Source organism: Grammomys surdaster, unplaced genomic scaffold, assembly GCF_004785775.1.
Source record: "Grammomys surdaster isolate TR1022 unplaced genomic scaffold, NIH_TR_1.0 126185, whole genome shotgun sequence".
NCBI lineage: Eukaryota > Metazoa > Chordata > Mammalia > Rodentia > Muridae > Grammomys > Grammomys surdaster.
Window position 1 is genome coordinate 6,472,697 of NW_021620991.1, and position 17,085 is coordinate 6,489,781.

Sequence of the window (17,085 nt, forward strand, 5' to 3'; positions counted from 1 at the left end):
TTCCCACAGCTGCAGCAGGTAGGATGCCCTGCATCACACAAGTGTCAGCCTGATGTTGTTTGACGGATTCACATTAGATTCCCTATTTCTAATGACTCGTGATGCAAATGAAGAAAGGAATTTCCTTTTTACTTCAGTAATTCTGATGTGGTGCTGTTCACCTTTAATTCCACATTTGGGATTAGGAGACTGAAGGATCTCTGTGATTCAAGGCTGACCTGGTCTACATAGGAAGCTACAGGACAGCCAGGACTACAGAGAGAGAGCATGTCTTTAAACAAATAAACAAACAAATTCTGTTTTCAGAGCTAGAAAAATGACTCAGTAAAAGTGCTTACTGTTCTTGTAGAGGACCCAAATTTCATTCCCCGCACCCCTCACGTGACTCAGAACAACCTGTAATCCAGCTCTAGGTTAGGTTATTGTCTTGGAGAATGACAAGGCTGGGAACCATGCACATCCAGTATGGGCCGAGGACACTGCCTTTGCGTTATGGAATTAATTCTCTGTGCTGCTTTATGCCCTGGAAAACCTGCTTGTGTGTATGTTAGGAAAGGTGGGAATAAGACAGGAGGCAGAAACAGAATGAATAGGTTTGGGTCAGGATTAAATTTTTTCCTTATATTGCAGTTTTGCTTAGGAGAAGAAAAGCAAACAAACACACATGCTTGTTTTCTGCATGTAAGGAGAGCTGACAGGGCCTGTGAGAAGGAAGCTGAGTGTGAGTGGGTGTTGTGTCTGGGGAGAGGGTACCATCACCTCCTCCTGGGCAGACCATACATAGCACCACGTCTCTGAAGTCAGCAGAGACACCTCATGACTCTCTTGCCAGTGATCAGCTGGCATTCATCACTATTTCCTTCAGCTGCTAAGTAGATGCTGTTGGGTTGAACCCCTGACTGTGTCGGACCTTACACTGAAGTACCCTTGAAAAGTCCTCTGACCTGAGCCTGGCAACAGGTCGGGTGCTATATGAAGTGAATTCGGTTTCAAATAAGTTGGCTTTTTAAAAATATATATACATTTTACTTTGTGAGAGCGTGTGTACTTATGGAAGTCAAGGGACACCTTCCTGGAGTTGGTTCTCTCTATCAACCATGTGAGCCCTGGGAAGTACACTTGGGTCCTCGTCTGCTGGGTTATCTATCTAGCCTCAACATTTTTTGTAATAATTGAAGCTTTGTGTGTACACATTAAGTTATCAATTCTTGCAGTAGGTCAAAGTCTGTTCTTTAATTATGGGATTATTTGTTGGAATGCTGTCTTTCTTGTTAAAAACACACACACACTTTAGTGTATCCTATGGTTTTACAGTTGGTGGAACAAGAACTGGAAGCTGAAAGGAAGGGGGTTAGGGGATTGAAAGTCAGAAGCTGTTGGTGGGCCACAGAGTGAAAGTCTGTCTCAAAAGAAAAATCTCATCTAAATTCAACAGATATTAAACAATTCAACTTCTCATATTAGGAAAAATCATTTAAATTGATCTTCACAGAAAGTTCTATTTAGCCTTATATTTGATTGATATGCCTAATATTTAATTAAATGTAAATGGTTATAATAATTAACAAAGTTGTCATAAAAAGATTTAAGAAGGCTGGATAAATGGCTTACCAGTTAAGAGCACTGGCTGCTCTTGAAGAGGACCCAGATTTGGTTCCTAGACCCATATCATAACTCAGAACTCGAGTTCCAGTACCCTCTTCTGAACTCCTCTGGCACCAAGCACACATGTGGTATACTTACCTTCATGCAGGAAAAACGTTTATATACATTTAAAACAATGTTTAAGAACAGATATATACTAGTAACTCTTAGTAAGCAACTCGGTCTTTAAAATTAATTATCTAGGCGTATGAGACACCTCTCTAGTTTGGAATATTCCAATTTGGAGACAGAGATCTGTTTAGTCATTTGTCTTGTTGCTATGAAAAAGCACCTGGCAAAGCTACTTAAGGAAGGAGAGGTTTATTACAGCTCAAGAATATAGGCCATCGTGTAGGCAGCCGGAGCCTGAGGCAGCTGGTCTCACTGCATCTGCAGCTGGAGCCGGAGGCAGCTAGTCTCACTCCATCTGCAGCCGGAGCCGGAGGCAGCTGGTGTCACTGCATCTGCAGCCGGAGCCGGAGGCAGCTGGTGTCACTGCATCTGCAGCTGGAACCTGAGGCAGCTGGTGTCACTGCACTTGCAGCCAAGGGGCAGAAAGCAATGAACACTGGTGCTCAGCTCACTGGGTTCTGTATGTTGAGTCTGGACAGCAGCCATGGAATGGCACAGGTCTCATTAGGGAAGCTCTTTCCACCTCAGTTCACCTGGCCTAGACAGTCCTCCCACACATGCCTGCAGATTTGTCTCTGAGAAGATTCTAGGTCCTGCCAAGTTACACAGTGTTTACCATCACAGGCTCATAGGTTAATATGGCAAGTTGCTGTTCAGGTTATCTAAGAGCTAGTGTTAAATTAATGTATACATCTGCAGATTGGTTCCACTATATGTGTGTCTCAGAGGGTCTCTAACGCATTGACAGTGAGAGTAATTGGTAAGATCCTGATTCCCTTTCTGTCCACACCTGCACTTGTGTTAACCAAGCCTTGGTTTTCTCTTAGCTCAACAGCAGTTTCTTACCATATCATAACTGGGGAGTGGGGGGGGGTCATTAAAGATTTGATCTCCGTGTTCCTTTGTAGTCCGTCTTTTTTATTTTCTATTCATTTTTAAATTTTTGCTTTTTTGAGACAGAATTTCTCTGAATAACTGTCCTGGCTGTCCTGAAACTCGCTTTGTAGATTAGACTGGCTTAGAACTCACAGAGATCTGCCTGCCTCTGCCTCCCGTGTGCTGGGGTTAAAGGCGTGCACCACTTTGTCAGCCCATTGTTTTTCTTAATGAAAGTCTTGGGAGAAGGATTCATGTCATCTTAAGCCCCTTACCAGATTGTGTCCCAGAATCCCATGTTCATTGTCCACCGGAATTCAGTTTGCTTCTCAGCATATTTTGCCTTTTCTAAAAATATTTTCCTCTGTGTGTTTCTATTTCTCCATATATATTTGTTTGTTTTTCTTTGTGTCTGTGTTTTTGGTTGCTGGACTAACAGAAGCGTCTTGTGTTTTTGCAGGCTCTTTCTTGATAAGGATATACCTAGGTATTTTCTGTTGGCTTTTTTGCTTGTAGAGATCCTAGTTTACCAGAACGCTTTATGTCGTATGTTGCTTTGGTTCCTGTTTTAATTCAGTGGTTTCTTTCCTGTGTAAACCTAAGCCTTACCTAGACTAGAGCAAGACCTAACTTTACAACCTAAGAATGCCCCGGTGCTGTCCGCTTCATACTTCACTTCCCGGATGACTTGCTAAATGATTGTCTCATTGCATTTAATAAGTTTTAAACACCTCTTCAAGTTGTTCTTTCCTACATTGTAAACTGGAATATTTTACATGTCATATGTAATCTCAGGCTTTGTGCCCTGCCATTCTCTCTCCCCTCACCCCTTGCTCTGCCCCACCTCTCTCAAGGCTTGAAAAGTCGACTGCAGATCTCACTTACTGGTTCTGCTCTGTGCATGGAAAGCAGATTGACTCTTCGGATAGTTGAGTCTGTAAGAAGAAATGTTAGTTAGTTAACTAGTTAGTTAACTACTTAGGGTTTTTGTTTTGTTTTAAAGACAGCCTCACTGTATAAACCATGTTGACCTTGAACTCACAGGATCCTCCTGCCGATGTTTCCAGAGTATCAAGGCGAAAGGCTTTGAAGGAGGCTCATTCCACCTCAGTTGGCTGGAGTAGTTCCCCCTCACGCCCCCCCCCCCCCCCCCCCCCCCCCCCCCCCAGCATTATTACTTTAAACAAGATTTTGAGTACATGGAGGTGTTCTGCTGAATCTCTAAGCCACGAAAAAGGCTTTCCTTGCCTGGCATTTTTGTTTTACTCTGGGTCACCTGATGACTGTCTCATTGTTGCTGTCTGCCTTCTGAGTCTATATAGTGAATTTTCTTGTTCCACATTCATTGCCTCAAAAACTTGACACTGAGAAACCGTCACATTTCAGAAAAGACCTGAGTAAGGACAGCTGCAGATGGGCGTGGCCACACCTCAAATCTGGGCACTGGAAACATGAGCTGTGGTCAGGGGATTCACTTTCAGAGCGTGTTCTCTGCTCGCGTTCTCTGGAGGACGATGCATGGGGTGTGCCTAGAGAGAGAATATGCCTGTTAGTTGTCATTGGAGACCTAGAAAGGCAGAACTAGTGAGGTCAGCATTTGGAGAGACGGAAGGGGAAACATGGTTGGCAGGGAGTAGGGTACAGTAAACAGTTTTTCTACGGGAGGTAGGTGAGCTCGGTTCTTCCTAAGACTAGTGTTATGAGGGAGATGGGGTTACAAGAACATCTCCCCCATAAGGTGTCAGAGTTCTAAGAAGGAAAATGATACAGGCCTTGGAATTGATCTGTAGCCCCACCTGTGCCACCTGTCTGTCATATTGCCAGTAGGAAAAACTCAGACTTGAAGAACTGAAACCAGTCTGCTAAATTTAGCTTATGATTATTTCTTAACTATAAGGTTAATTTTCAGATACATTTAGAAGGAATGAATGATAAAAACTACCTTTAGTGTTGTCAAATTCTTCTCTACTACTGATAAATGAACTTGGGTTTGTTCGATGAAATAATTAGATTCTGCCTGTTCCTACCTTCAAGCATCTCTGAGAGTCTGCAGAGCCATCATCCTATGAAGTTTAGATCTCGGGGACATGGACACTGAAGCCTACCTGTTACAGAGTCCTTACTTTTTCTGTTTGTTTAGTTGGTTGGTTGGTTTTTGTTTTGTTTTTTGAGACAGGGTTTCTCTGTGTAGTCTTGGGTGTCCTGGAACTCACTCTGTAGACCAGGCTGGCCTTGAACTCAGAAATCCGCCTGCCTCTGCCTCCTGAGGTTAAAGGCATGTGCCTGCCGCCATGCCTGGCTGAGTCCTTCTTATCTGTTATTAAAACAGACAGGATGGCCCACTTGGAATTTTTCTTTCAGATTCTGTCTACATTCTTCTTACTTCTTTTGAATATCCTCATAGTTTATGTTGGTGGTGGGGCTGGCTTTGTTTGAGAAAGAGTCTTGTGCTATGCCCTTGCCAGTCTAGAGCTTGGTAGACAAAACTGGATATTGGACCAAGCTAGGGTCAGACTTCAGCAGTTGTCCTGCCTCTGCCCGAGTGTTGGCTGCAGCCGTGCGGCCCATTCCTGGCAGTGCTGCCACTGTGCTCATGTTAGCAGGCAGCAACTTTATCAAAACGCAGGAATGAGGCGCACAGCTAAGTATCCCTAACGGATGGGTGCCTGCCTCTGTTAGTGTGTGATAAACAGAGAATGGTAGTGACTGGCATGGGATTCCTTAGGACCCTGCCAGTGGTGATCCTTCTGCTACCATTGGCTACTTTGGGTTGACATTGTCTTTCTGACCTCAGGACTTTCTACCGTTTCGAGGCTGTATGGGACAGCTCCCTACATAACTCGCTCCTTCTGAACCGGGTGACACCCTATGGAGAAAAGATCTACATGACCTTATCTGCTTATCTGGAGGTAAGGGACCCATAACTTGAGCAGGCCCTGAGAAGTAGGCGGTGACAGGAGCAGTCAGCAGAAATCCAGCTTACTTTCTCTTCCCTTCCCCCTCCATATCCTTACACTGTTCATGTGGTTTTACTTCGCTAGCTGTTCTAATTGTTTTAGATTCTGTTCCAGGGCTCTGTTGAGTCAGAAGAGCACAACGTTTTTGATCACTTAAGCTTCAGGAACCCAATCACCAGTTAGGACAGTTTCTTGCCGTGTTTTCCTGATCGTAACAGAGACTACTTCCAGGTCTTGGAACAAGCCTGAGTTCTTCCGATTTTATGTTTTTGAGTCTCACGTATCCAAGGCTTGCCTCAAACTTACTATGTAGCCGAAGATGACTTGTTGCTCCTGTTTCTACTTCCCAAACACTGGGATTATAGGCAGGCGCCATCATGCCTGATCTGAGCTAGATTCTGACTTTTGTGCGGTCACTTACTGCCCTGTGTCTGTCCTCTCATGAGCTTCTGTGTCCCTTCTCCTCCTCCTTCTTTTCTTCTTCTTCTTCTTCTTCTTCTTCTTCTTCTTCTTCTTCTTCTTCTTCTTCTTCTTCTTCTCTTCCTCCTCCTCTTCCTCCTCCTCCTTTCTTCTCCTCCTCTTCCTCCTCCTCCTCTTCTTCTTTCTCCTCCTCCTCCTCTTCCTCCTCCTCCTTCTCTTCTTCCTCCTCTTCCTCCTCTCTCTCTCTCTCTCTCTCTCTCTCTCTCTCTCTCTCTCTCTTTCTCTTTCATTTTCTGTTTTGTTTTTCAAGACAGGATTTCTCTGTGTAGGTATGGCTGTCCTGGAACTCTCTTTGTAGACTAGGCTGGCCTTGAACTCAGAGAGATCCACCTACCTCTACCTCCTGAGTGTTGAGATTCAAAGAATGTGCCACCATGGCTGGCTTCTTCATTTTTAAATAGTGTGTGCAATGATAGAATTTTCCCTCAAAAGAAAATATGCATGTATTATGAATGCATCTGACTTTGTATTATTATCTGTTGAGTGGCTTTGGAAATCACTGAAGCAGAAGCCTACCTATCTCCACAGCTGGAACCAGCTTTCCTAATCCACTACTGGACAGCTTTCACCACAGCTGCTCTGCCTTATCATTCAGCACTTTATCTTGTCTGTTTGCAGTTGGACCATTGCATCCAGCCAGCTGTTATCACTAAGGATGTGTGCATGGTCTTCTATTCCCGAGATGCCAAGATCTCACCACCACGTTCCCTGCGAAACCTCTTTGGTAGTGGCTACTCAAAGTCACCAGACTCGTAAGTTTTTTAAACAAGCTGAGTTTCCAGTTCTTTGCCTAGTCCAACAGAGACAGCAGGCTTAGGTCTCCCAACTCCTGTTGCAAGTTAGTTTGTCATGTATAAACCATTTGAGTAACTGACACCTGAGTTGAGATGACTTGCATGGTGGCATTTACTACAATGTTAATGATGAAGAAGAGTATTCTATGTAAATACTTCCAAAGCAGGTTAATAAGGACTAATTATCACTATTACTCATATTTTTAATAGCTTGCCATTGAGATTTCCTTCAGTATAAGAGTTATTGTACCTATTTTAGGCACACAAAAAATACACCTTTGAGGCTATATGGCCTGGAAACTTGAATATCACACTCATCTTAGTGAGTAAAAGAAGAATGACTACAATGCAGTGAAACATTGAGTCCCTTCCTGCAGTGTCCAGGATTTGTTGTTAATCATTTCCTTTCAGTCAGACATTTTCTTCTCTTATGTCAAGAAAAGTTCTTAGTTTTCTCATTTATGTTGTGAATTTTCTAGTGTATCCTGTTCTATTCATCATTTTGAAATAACAGTGGTCCAAATATCAAACTGAAAATAGACATCTCTTAAGAGAAATAAAGTAAATAAGTAAACAACAGTTAATGATAAAAAATAATCAGTGTCTTAACTAGGACCAGAAAGATGGCCCAGGGGTGAAGGGGCCTGCCGTCAACCTGAGCCACAGCCCACATGATGGCACCAGAAAACTGACTTCCCAAGCTGACCATCAACCTACACATGCATATACACAGACACACACACAAACACACATACACAGAAATAAATAAAAATGAAAACAGTGTATATCTAAGTATGGAATTGTAGCCCATTGAGAAGACTTGATCTTTCTTAAGTAAACAAACCCAGGTTTTCCCATTTTGTGCTACAAGAAACTCATCAGCTGTTCTACTTTATATTCAAATAGCAACCGAGTGACTGGAATCTACGAGCTGAGCTTATGCAAAATGGCAGATACTGGGAGCCCTGGTACGTTCTTACCACACCGGATGTGTCAGGGGTATTACTAAAAAATTTGCAGTCTCATTTATGTTGGGAGGAAGAAAGTATTTTTAGTATTTTACAAACCAGTTTTGTGGTGGTGGTGGTGGTAGTGGTGGTGGTGGTGGTGGTGGTGGTAAGATACACTGTTTGATTTATGATTTATTTATTTAATATGATTATAAAAATGGTGCCCCACAACTAGGCTGTGAAATATGAACTTGTTGAGAGAATTTAGAATAACTTTGGCTTAGTGTGGCATGGTGGCACACACCTTCAGTCTCAGTACTCAGGAGGCAGAGGCAGGTGGGTATTTGTGAGTTTGAGGCCAACCTGGTCTACAAAGCAAGTTCCACAAACACACAGAGACACAAAGAAACCCTGTCTCAAAAAACAAAAACAAAAAGATCTTTGGCTTAGAAAGCATTTCTTGAGACAGGATTTTGTTCAAGCCTGCAACTTACAGAAGCCCTTTGCCTTCCAAGTGTTAGGATCTCAGGTTCTGAGCCATGGAGCCTAGCTCTTCAGAAAACCTTACAACTGCTTACTGTACCACTTATCAGAGGTCATTTGTCAGCCTCATACTGTTTTTACTTTTTTGGTTTTTTTGTTTGTTTGTTTTTTGTTTGTTTGTTTGTTTGTTTTGTTTGTTTTTCGAGACAGGGTTTCTCTGTGTAGCCCTGGCTGTCCTGGAACTCACTCTGTAGACCAGGCTGGCCTCGAACTCAGAAATCCACCTGCCTCTGCCTCCCAAGTGCTGGGATTACAGGCGTGTGCCACCACCACCCGGCCCAGCCTCATACTATTGATCAGCAATGTCAGCTTCACCAGGGAAATAATCAGAAATCCATGTTTATGGCAGAGATACTAGTTAATAATGGTAAGGAATTTGTGTAGTTCATACGAGGCCATAGTCTGAGCCCAGCATTTCAATGAAAGAAAACATTTGTTTTCTTTCATGGCTTTTGAGATAGGATTTCTCTGTATGGCCCTGGCTGTCCTGGAACTTGCTTTGTAGTAGACCAGACTGGCCTTGATCTCAGAGACCCATCTTCCTCTGCCTTTCAAGTACTGGGGTTAAAAGCATGCGCCACTACCTCCTGGCTTTCTATTTTTTAATACATGGTCTCACTAGGTACCCCAGACTAGTATGGAACTCAGTATTTAGACCACGCTAGCCTCCAACTCACAGGGATTACCTGCTTCTGCCTCTTCGATGCATGAATGGAAGGCATGCACCACACCACTCCTGGCATCAATTTTTTTTTCTTTTTTTTTTTTTGGCATTTAAAAGCTTTAATTCAGATTTCTCAGTTATATCACAAATATTCGGATGATAACTACATCATGTAACCCAGTCTGGATTTGAACTTAAGGCTATAATCTTACAGAAAATGTGAGAACAAAAAATGATACATGGTTTATATAATATGGCCCAGGGGAAACCTGTTGGATATCAAAAAGGAGAAACATGCTGAAGTTTCTTAAATCTAGACATAGCCTGTCAAAAAAATTGCATTTACCAGACAGAATAAGTAGGCAGAAAAGCTTGTCCAGCTTCTAATGGCTGAGGCACTAATACAGACAAAATTTTACCAAGCTGTATATAGCTAAAATGCCTCAAAGCCATTTATCAAGTCGATGCCTGTGCAGATCCTCTTCTTTCCTCAAATCAACGAGTTACTTGAAATTACTCATCGGTTCAAGAAAAAGCACAGCCAGAGAGCAACGCCTAAAAAGCTCCCGGTGTCAGTTTTACTAATGACTAAAATCTTATAGCTTTTTAAGGCCAAATTTAGTTTACCATTTAAAAATGTGTAAGAGTAATTTATTTTGACTTAAATTGGGATTACATTCTCCTCTGGGGGATTAAACAACAACACGCACGCTTTCTCTTAGGCATGCAGAGGCGGAGGAGAAAAGTCTTGGATACCTCGGTGGCATACGTGCGGGGAGAGGAGAACCTAGCGGGCTGGCGACCTCGTGGAGACAGCCTCATCCTGGAACACCAGTGGGAGCTGGAGAAGCTGGAGCTGCTGCATGAGGTATCAAGGGCAGCCTGGGCCGAGTCAGGGACTGCCACCCCTGCCTTCCCTCTGTGACTCCTCGGCTCTTTGACTTCCTGTGGTGATGAAAGCACAGTGATCTGCATATGAAAACACTTGATGAACTTAGATAATACGTTCCTGTTCTCAGGTGGAAAAAACTCGCCACTTCTTGCTGCTTCGGGAGAGACTTGGTGACAGCATACCCAAGTCTCTTAGTGACTCATTGTCCCCCAGCCTCAGCAGTGGGACCCTCAGCACCTCGACCAGCATCTCTTCTCAGATCTCAACCACCACCTTTGAAAGCGCCATCACACCGAGCGAGAGCAGTGGCTACGACTCAGCAGACATTGAGAGCCTGGTAGACCGAGAGAAAGAGCTGGCTACAAAGGTGGGGAATCCTTTCTCCCTCTTCAAGTCCCTACCACCAGGCACTGAGATAGTGTCTCTTCCGTCATTCTCAGCAGCTCTCTTTGAAGACACTGATACTGAGCATAGAAATAATAAGGGTCAGTTCTTGCCCCGAGCTTAAGACTGGTCCCAAGCCTTTCACATGCCGTGTCCTATAGAGTTGGTATTGTGAGAACACACTTTAGGGGCATCCAGTAGCTTAGGGAATTTATGTCTTTAGGAAAGTGTGTCCAACCAGAAGGGTTCATGGTTTTGGTTTTCCAGTTAGGGGAATTAAATTTGGGTCCTCATGTATACTTGGCAAACACTCTACCACTAGGCGACATTCCCAACCCGTGTTTTTTATTCAGTTGAGAATTAGAAAAAGAGTCCACTCTTTTGGGTTTCTGAGACACAGTCTTCCTGTCTTGCCTTGGCTGACTTGAAGCTTGTTGTCTAGATCACACTGACCTTGAATTTGCAGCAGCCTGTTCCTGGCTCTGTCTGCTGAGTGCTGGAATTAGAGACGTATATTGCCACGCCTGGTTCTCCTGTTATATTCCTAATGAGATAGGGCTTCTCTATAGCCCTTGCTGTCCTGAAACTTTGTAGACCAGGCTAGTCTTGAACTCACAGAGATCTGTCTGCCTCTGCTTCTCTAATGCTATCATGGGCCATCATGCTCTGCTTCCAAGCACTTCTATGCTATGTCTGTAGTAATTTGCTTTGGTTGTATTAAGGATGGTTGTTGAAATCTATTTGCTTTTTATTGCCTTAACTAGACCTATGCTAGCTTTCCTCAGCATATTCTTAGGTATTCTAAGCTAGCATAGGTGTAGGACATGTTAGTTCTCATATACAGGACTTCATTTAGTCATTGGAGTTTTATGTTCGGCCTTGACTGACTATCTTTCTCTCATTTTTAGTGCCTGCAGCTTCTCACCCACACTTTCAACCGAGAATTCAGCCAGGTCCACGGCAGTGTCAGTGACTGTAAGGTGAGCATACTAAGCCATTGCTTTTCTGTTGTGGTATTGACTCTTTCCTTCCCAGCTGTCCGATTTCTGATCACAACTTTTGCTGGTTTTAGAGGTTGAGATGGGTATAGACTGTGTCTGCAGGTGTGTAGCGTTATACTCTGGCATGGCGTCTGATTTTGTCAGGACACTGACTTCTGAAGTTGGTAGACTCCTTCTAGGAAGCATAGGGTCACTGTCATAGGAAATATTTAGGTTGTTTGTTTGTTTTGTTTTTGAGTCCATTAGAAGAGCTTGTGATATTGGCAAGTACTATGCTTTTGTTGAAAGAAAACCTTGAGGCTATTGGTGACATCAGGATTAATGCATTCAGCAAAGAAGGATAGTTCTTGAGAGTACTTTTGTGTCCCTCATGGCCTGCATCAGCCTGATCCTTTGGCTTTTCCTTCAATCTTCCCAGCTATTGCCTGCCTAGATCTCTTCACATACCTTCTTCTAGACATTCCCATGCGTGGCTCCTTCATCATTTCTGGGTTTTGTCCCAGCATTGCCTTCTTGGGACAGCATTGCCTCTTCCTAAGCAGGCCAGCGACCTCCTGAGACGCTTGTTTCTCCCTTTTATTATTTTAATTTTGTGTGTATGAGTATTTTACATGCATGTAGCTCCATGCATCATGTTTTGCACCTGGTACCTGTGGAGGTCAGAAAGGGCATTGGATCCTCTGGAACTGGAGTCACAGATAGTTGTGAAGTACTATGTGGGTGCTGGGACTCAGACCCAGGCCCTCTGGAAGAGCAGCCAGTTCTCTTAGCCACTGAGACATATTTCTGGCCCTACTATCTGGTACATTTATTTATTTATTTATTTATTTATTATTTATTTATTTATTTGGGTTTTTTGAGACATGGTATAACTATGTATCACTGGCTTCTTGGAAAATTGCTATGGTAGTATCTTGACCTCCCAGGGCTCTGCTTGCCTCTGCCTCCTCAGTACTGAACTTAAAGACATGGGCCTGACCATCTGGCACGTTTTGAAAGTTTGTCTCCCTTCTTCACTAATGTATGCTCCATGAGTGCAGGCCTTTGCCACGTGCTTAGAACAGTGCATGTGTGCTATAGGTGCCTGGCATTTATGTGACAGTTATGAGACGGGCAAAGAGAATTAGAGACACAAAAAGTTTCTCATTCTTCCCCCACACCCAACTCTCTCCTGCCTCCTCCTTTTTTTCCTCACTCTGGGGATAGAACCGAGGGTTTGGTGCATTACCTCAGAGCAGTTTGGTGCATTACCTCAGAGCAGTTTGGTGCATTACCTCAGAGCAGTAATAATTGTGTATAGAGGCTTGTTTTCTTTAGTGACTTTGAATCAGCCTTAAAAAAGCGAGATACTAGTTGTCTTGGACGGCTTTTGCTGCTCTATGGCAGAGGCAGAGGAGAAGTGCTCACTGTGCAAACCTGAGAACCTGAGTTCAGACCCCCAGCATCCACAGAAAAGCACCTGCAGCGGACACGCCTGTGATCCCGGTGCTGAGGAGACAGGGACAGGTGGTTCCTGGGCTTGCTGACCAGCTGGTCTAATGTTGAGCTCCATTGTGCTGCTGCTGAATCTCACTGGTGCCATCCTTGTTGTAGCTGTCTGACATCTCTCCAATTGGACGGGACCCCTCGGTGTCCAGTTTCAGCAGTTCCACCCTCACACCCTCCTCCACATGCCCCTCTCTGGTGGACTCCAGGAGCAGCTCTATGGACCAGAAGTAAGTACTCAGATTTCACAGAGACAAGCAAACAAAGTGCCAGCTTTTCTATAGTTCTGGACTCCTATTCTGGACAACTCTAAATGTGTGGGCACTTTTTAAATTTAATTTTATTAAATTTAGGATGTTATTAGCTGTATGGAATTGTTATATGTGCTACTAAGAAAGCAAAAGCTAATTAAAAACACCAATCAAATGTAAGATGCATCCCAGTTCAAGAAATGATAAAACACAGAGGACCAGGGAGATGGCTTGGTTGGTGAGGTGCTCGCTGTGCAAGCCTGAGAACCTGAGTTCAGACTCCCAGCATCCACAGAAAAGCACCTGCAGCGGACACGCCTGTGATCTCAGTGCTCAGGAGGCAGAGACAGGTGGATCCTGGGCTTGCTGGCCAGCTAGTCTAATGTTGAGCTCCAGATTGAGTGAGAGTCTCTGTCTCAAAAATATCCCCAAGGCTCAGGGAACATCACAGAAGAGGGAACAGAAGGAATTCAAGAGCTTGGGGATGGAGGGAGGCGGGGATGAACCAAGCAGTGGTGGCGCACACCTTTAATCCCAGCACTTGGGAGGCAGAGGCAAGCAGATCTCGGCGTTTGAGACCAGCCTGTTCTACAGATGAGTTCCAGGACAGCCAGGGCTACACAGACAAACCCTGTCTCAAGAAAAAAACAAAACAAAAAGCAAACAAACAACAAAAACCCTTTCAGCTGGGGGATGGAGGAGTGCCATGCAATGCTGTCTTCTGGATGTGGCATGGCCATTGCACTCATGAAACCATGGCAGCTGTGGTCACCTGCCTGAGACCAGCACAGGATGAAGCCAGTCCAATAGGGGTGGGTCTCACAAGGCCCAATTCCTAGCTGAGGAGCTACTAGCAACTGATGGCTACTGGGAAAGAGTCCTTTCTCTTTGTGGCATGTCTACTGGTCTGTGCTCTAGTATTTGGCCCCATGCCTGTGTGAATATAGACAGCACTAACTGAACTCACCAGATTACTAACAAGAAGTTGGAAGGGGTGTGTATTGTGAAGCAGAGGGAGTTGAGGGCAGTAGAGAGGTGGAGGTGATCAAGATGCATTGTAAAGGGCTCACAGAATAAATAGATACTGCATAAAAGATAAAAACTTTCACAATTAAGTGGAGAATGATAGAGGAAGGCATCAGAGTGTTGACCTCTGGCTTCTGCATGCATGAGCTCATGCGTATACACACACACCACACACACACACACACCACACACACACACACACACATGATAAGCTATTCTAGGAAATCCTTAACAACCAGAACAGAGGCCCAAAGAATGACCACTGCTCTATTCCTGTGCTCTTAGGAACCTTCTCCTCTAGGTCCAGGTACTTCCTCTGATTGGGAGTCTACCAGTCCCAGAAGATGCTGCTGCTCTCACTCAGGGACCTCACTTTGAGAACCACTCTGTCAGTTCTGGCCATAAGACTGATAGGACACTCATGAGGGAATACGGATCATATTCAGGTGCTTATGTTCTTAGGATAGCAGGAGAGCCTGTGACTTAGTGGTCCCCAGTGTCCTTTTTCAAGGAAATGAGCTGAAATTGAGAATTACCTTTCTGACACCAGCTTGTTTTAACAGAACTCCAAAGCTGACGTTTGCCTCTGGTACTTGGGCCGGGCACTGTGTCTGGGTGAGCACATGTCCACAGTTGCTTTGACCTTACTGAAATGCTTCTTACTCTTTTCTTTCTCTGTAAGGACCCCAGAAGCCAACTCTCGTGCCTCCAGTCCCTGCCAAGAATTTGAACAGTTTCAGATTGTCCCAACTGTGGAGACGCCCTATTTGGCCCGAGCAGGAAAGAATGAATTTCTCAATCTTGTTCCAGACATTGAAGAAGTCAGAGCAGGGTGAGTGCTGTGACATGCAGCCTTTGTAGAGCACACGGATTATCCTTGCTGTGTGCAGTGGGTGCCTGAGCCTAGCACTCTGTGCTGCTGTGGCATTTGCTCTTTTTCTGTGTTGCTTTGGCCAGTGATAATGTAGGCCCAATGGATCATTTTCCTGTTCTGTTGCATCTGAGGGCTCGCCTAGTGGAAGCATGTATTGATGGATTTCAGCTTATTACTGTTTACTTTAGGAGAAACTGACTTCTTCTGCAATGTCCTTTTAGCTCAGTGGTATCTAAGAAAGGATACCTGCATTTCAAAGAGCCACTTTCCAGCAACTGGGCTAAACATTTCGTTGTGGTTCGTCGCCCTTACGTCTTCATCTATAACAGTGACAAAGACCCAGTAGAGCGTGGCATCATTAACCTGTCTACAGCACAGGTGGAGTACAGCGAGGACCAACAGGCCATGGTGAAGGTCAGTCTGCCCTGACTTTGCTGTCTGTTGCTACCTGTGTTCTTCTCTTTTGAGTCTGGCATTCTGGTCTGTGGCATGGATCCTAGTTTATATCTGGGTTGCTTGAACTTTCAGTGTGAAGTGCTCTACACCCTGTGAATATGGCAAGATGGCCGTAGATACTCATTCTCCCCAGTAACTTTCTTTTACTTAATGTCTCTTTCCAGACACCTAATACTTTTGCTGTATGCACAAAGCACCGTGGGGTCCTTCTGCAAGCTCTCAATGACAAAGACATGAATGACTGGTTATATGCCTTTAACCCACTTCTGGCTGGCACAATAAGGTACGATGTTGCTCCTTTGCTTCATTCTGAACGTCGTGCTGAGACAGTCTTAATAGACAGCCAAGCTGGGGTCTAAGTTCTCCACCTCATCCCCAGGGCTGCGAGTGCACTACCATGCCTGGCTCTAGGTGGCTGTTTCCTTTCTCTACTTGGTTTTCAGCCCCAGATACAACCAGCATAGATAGGAAAGATGCGTCGTTCTAACTGGGTTAAAAATGGAAGGAAGGCAAGGTACAGCAAGTTACAGGGTGACAATGAGTACCCTGCTTCCCGTGTCACGTGTCCTCAGCTGTAAGGACATTGGCCATAGGCATGGCCACACCACTTAATCTACTTTTGGTTTCAGTTTTCAGGAGGTCTGCAGAGGGTCCAGAGCACTGAGTAAAGGAAGGACTGGGAATACTTTAATGTGGGAGGCGTGTGTCTCACAGGGTTTCTAGAGTAGAGACCTCCTAGCTGTCACTTTGCTACTATTAAGAGTCATAACGTACATATCTGCTATGCAGGACATCTGATATGCGGGCCCCTGTGAAAAGGTTATTCAGCCCCCAAAGGGATCCCAACCCACAAGTTGAGAATTGGTCTAGCTATTTGTTTAGGAGCATAGAAACCTGGGCCTGCGGTGTCACCTGTGAGACCGCCATCTACTTTTCTAATCCTGCCTCCTGTTTTTCTCATAGGTCAAAACTCTCTCGCAGATGCCCGAGCCAGCCAAAGTACTAGGCAACTCTCCTGAGCCTTGCTCGCCTTTGACAGATAAAGAAAGTGTTACCTCTCCTTCTCTTTGTGATTCTTGACGGTTATTCTTGTATGTAATTCTGTGGCTGAATGACTCTCCCTCGTCACCTGCACCTCTCTAGTTCTCTTGGTCCCTATCTCCATGGCTCTGTACGCTTCTTCTTCTTGTGCTAAGACTTGTAGCATGTGGCCTAACAAAGGGGAACAAAACCACTACACATTCATACACACTCACACACCCTGAGGGGATCCAGCAGATCTCCAAATGATTTTCCTGTGTACTTCACCTTCCTTTTGGATGACAGGTCCCCTTTATGGTCACCGTCCAGCTGTTGTCTCTGTATAGCTCTGGTTTTCAGGGTAACTTCTCTGTCTCTCTTTTTTTCCCCCTTTATTTATGATAATCTACTTTTTCCTGGGTGGCTTAGAGACTAAGGGAGGAGACGTTTGTTATTGTCAGCCAGGAGAAAAACCTTGCTTTTTCTCCCTGTCTCTCTTTCTCTCTCTCTGTCTTTCTTTCTCTCTCTCTGTCTCTGTATCTCTCTGTCTCTCTCTGTCTCTCTCTCTCTTCTCTCTCTCTCTCTCTCTCTCTCTCTCTTTCTTCTTCTTCCTCCTCCTCCTCCTCCTCCTCCTCCTCCTCCTCCTCCTCCTCCTC

General features: G+C 44.5%; 1 protein-coding gene across 1 annotated transcript in view; it reads left to right on the plus strand.

The window, feature by feature from the left end:
- Positions 1-16,472, plus strand: part of Kif1b (kinesin family member 1B) — a 124,722-nt gene extending 108,250 nt beyond the window's left edge. The window contains exons 36-46 of the mRNA XM_028757800.1: positions 5,447-5,561; positions 6,708-6,841; positions 7,790-7,851; positions 9,763-9,908; positions 10,060-10,299; positions 11,225-11,296; positions 12,911-13,032; positions 14,762-14,911; positions 15,175-15,367; positions 15,574-15,692; positions 16,373-16,472. Coding sequence (XP_028613633.1) covers positions 5,447-5,561; positions 6,708-6,841; positions 7,790-7,851; positions 9,763-9,908; positions 10,060-10,299; positions 11,225-11,296; positions 12,911-13,032; positions 14,762-14,911; positions 15,175-15,367; positions 15,574-15,692; positions 16,373-16,415 — 1,396 coding nt within the window. The 3' untranslated portion in view covers positions 16,416-16,472. The remainder of the gene's footprint in view (positions 1-5,446; positions 5,562-6,707; positions 6,842-7,789; positions 7,852-9,762; positions 9,909-10,059; positions 10,300-11,224; positions 11,297-12,910; positions 13,033-14,761; positions 14,912-15,174; positions 15,368-15,573; positions 15,693-16,372) is intronic.
- Positions 16,473-17,085: the final 613 nt, after the last annotated feature.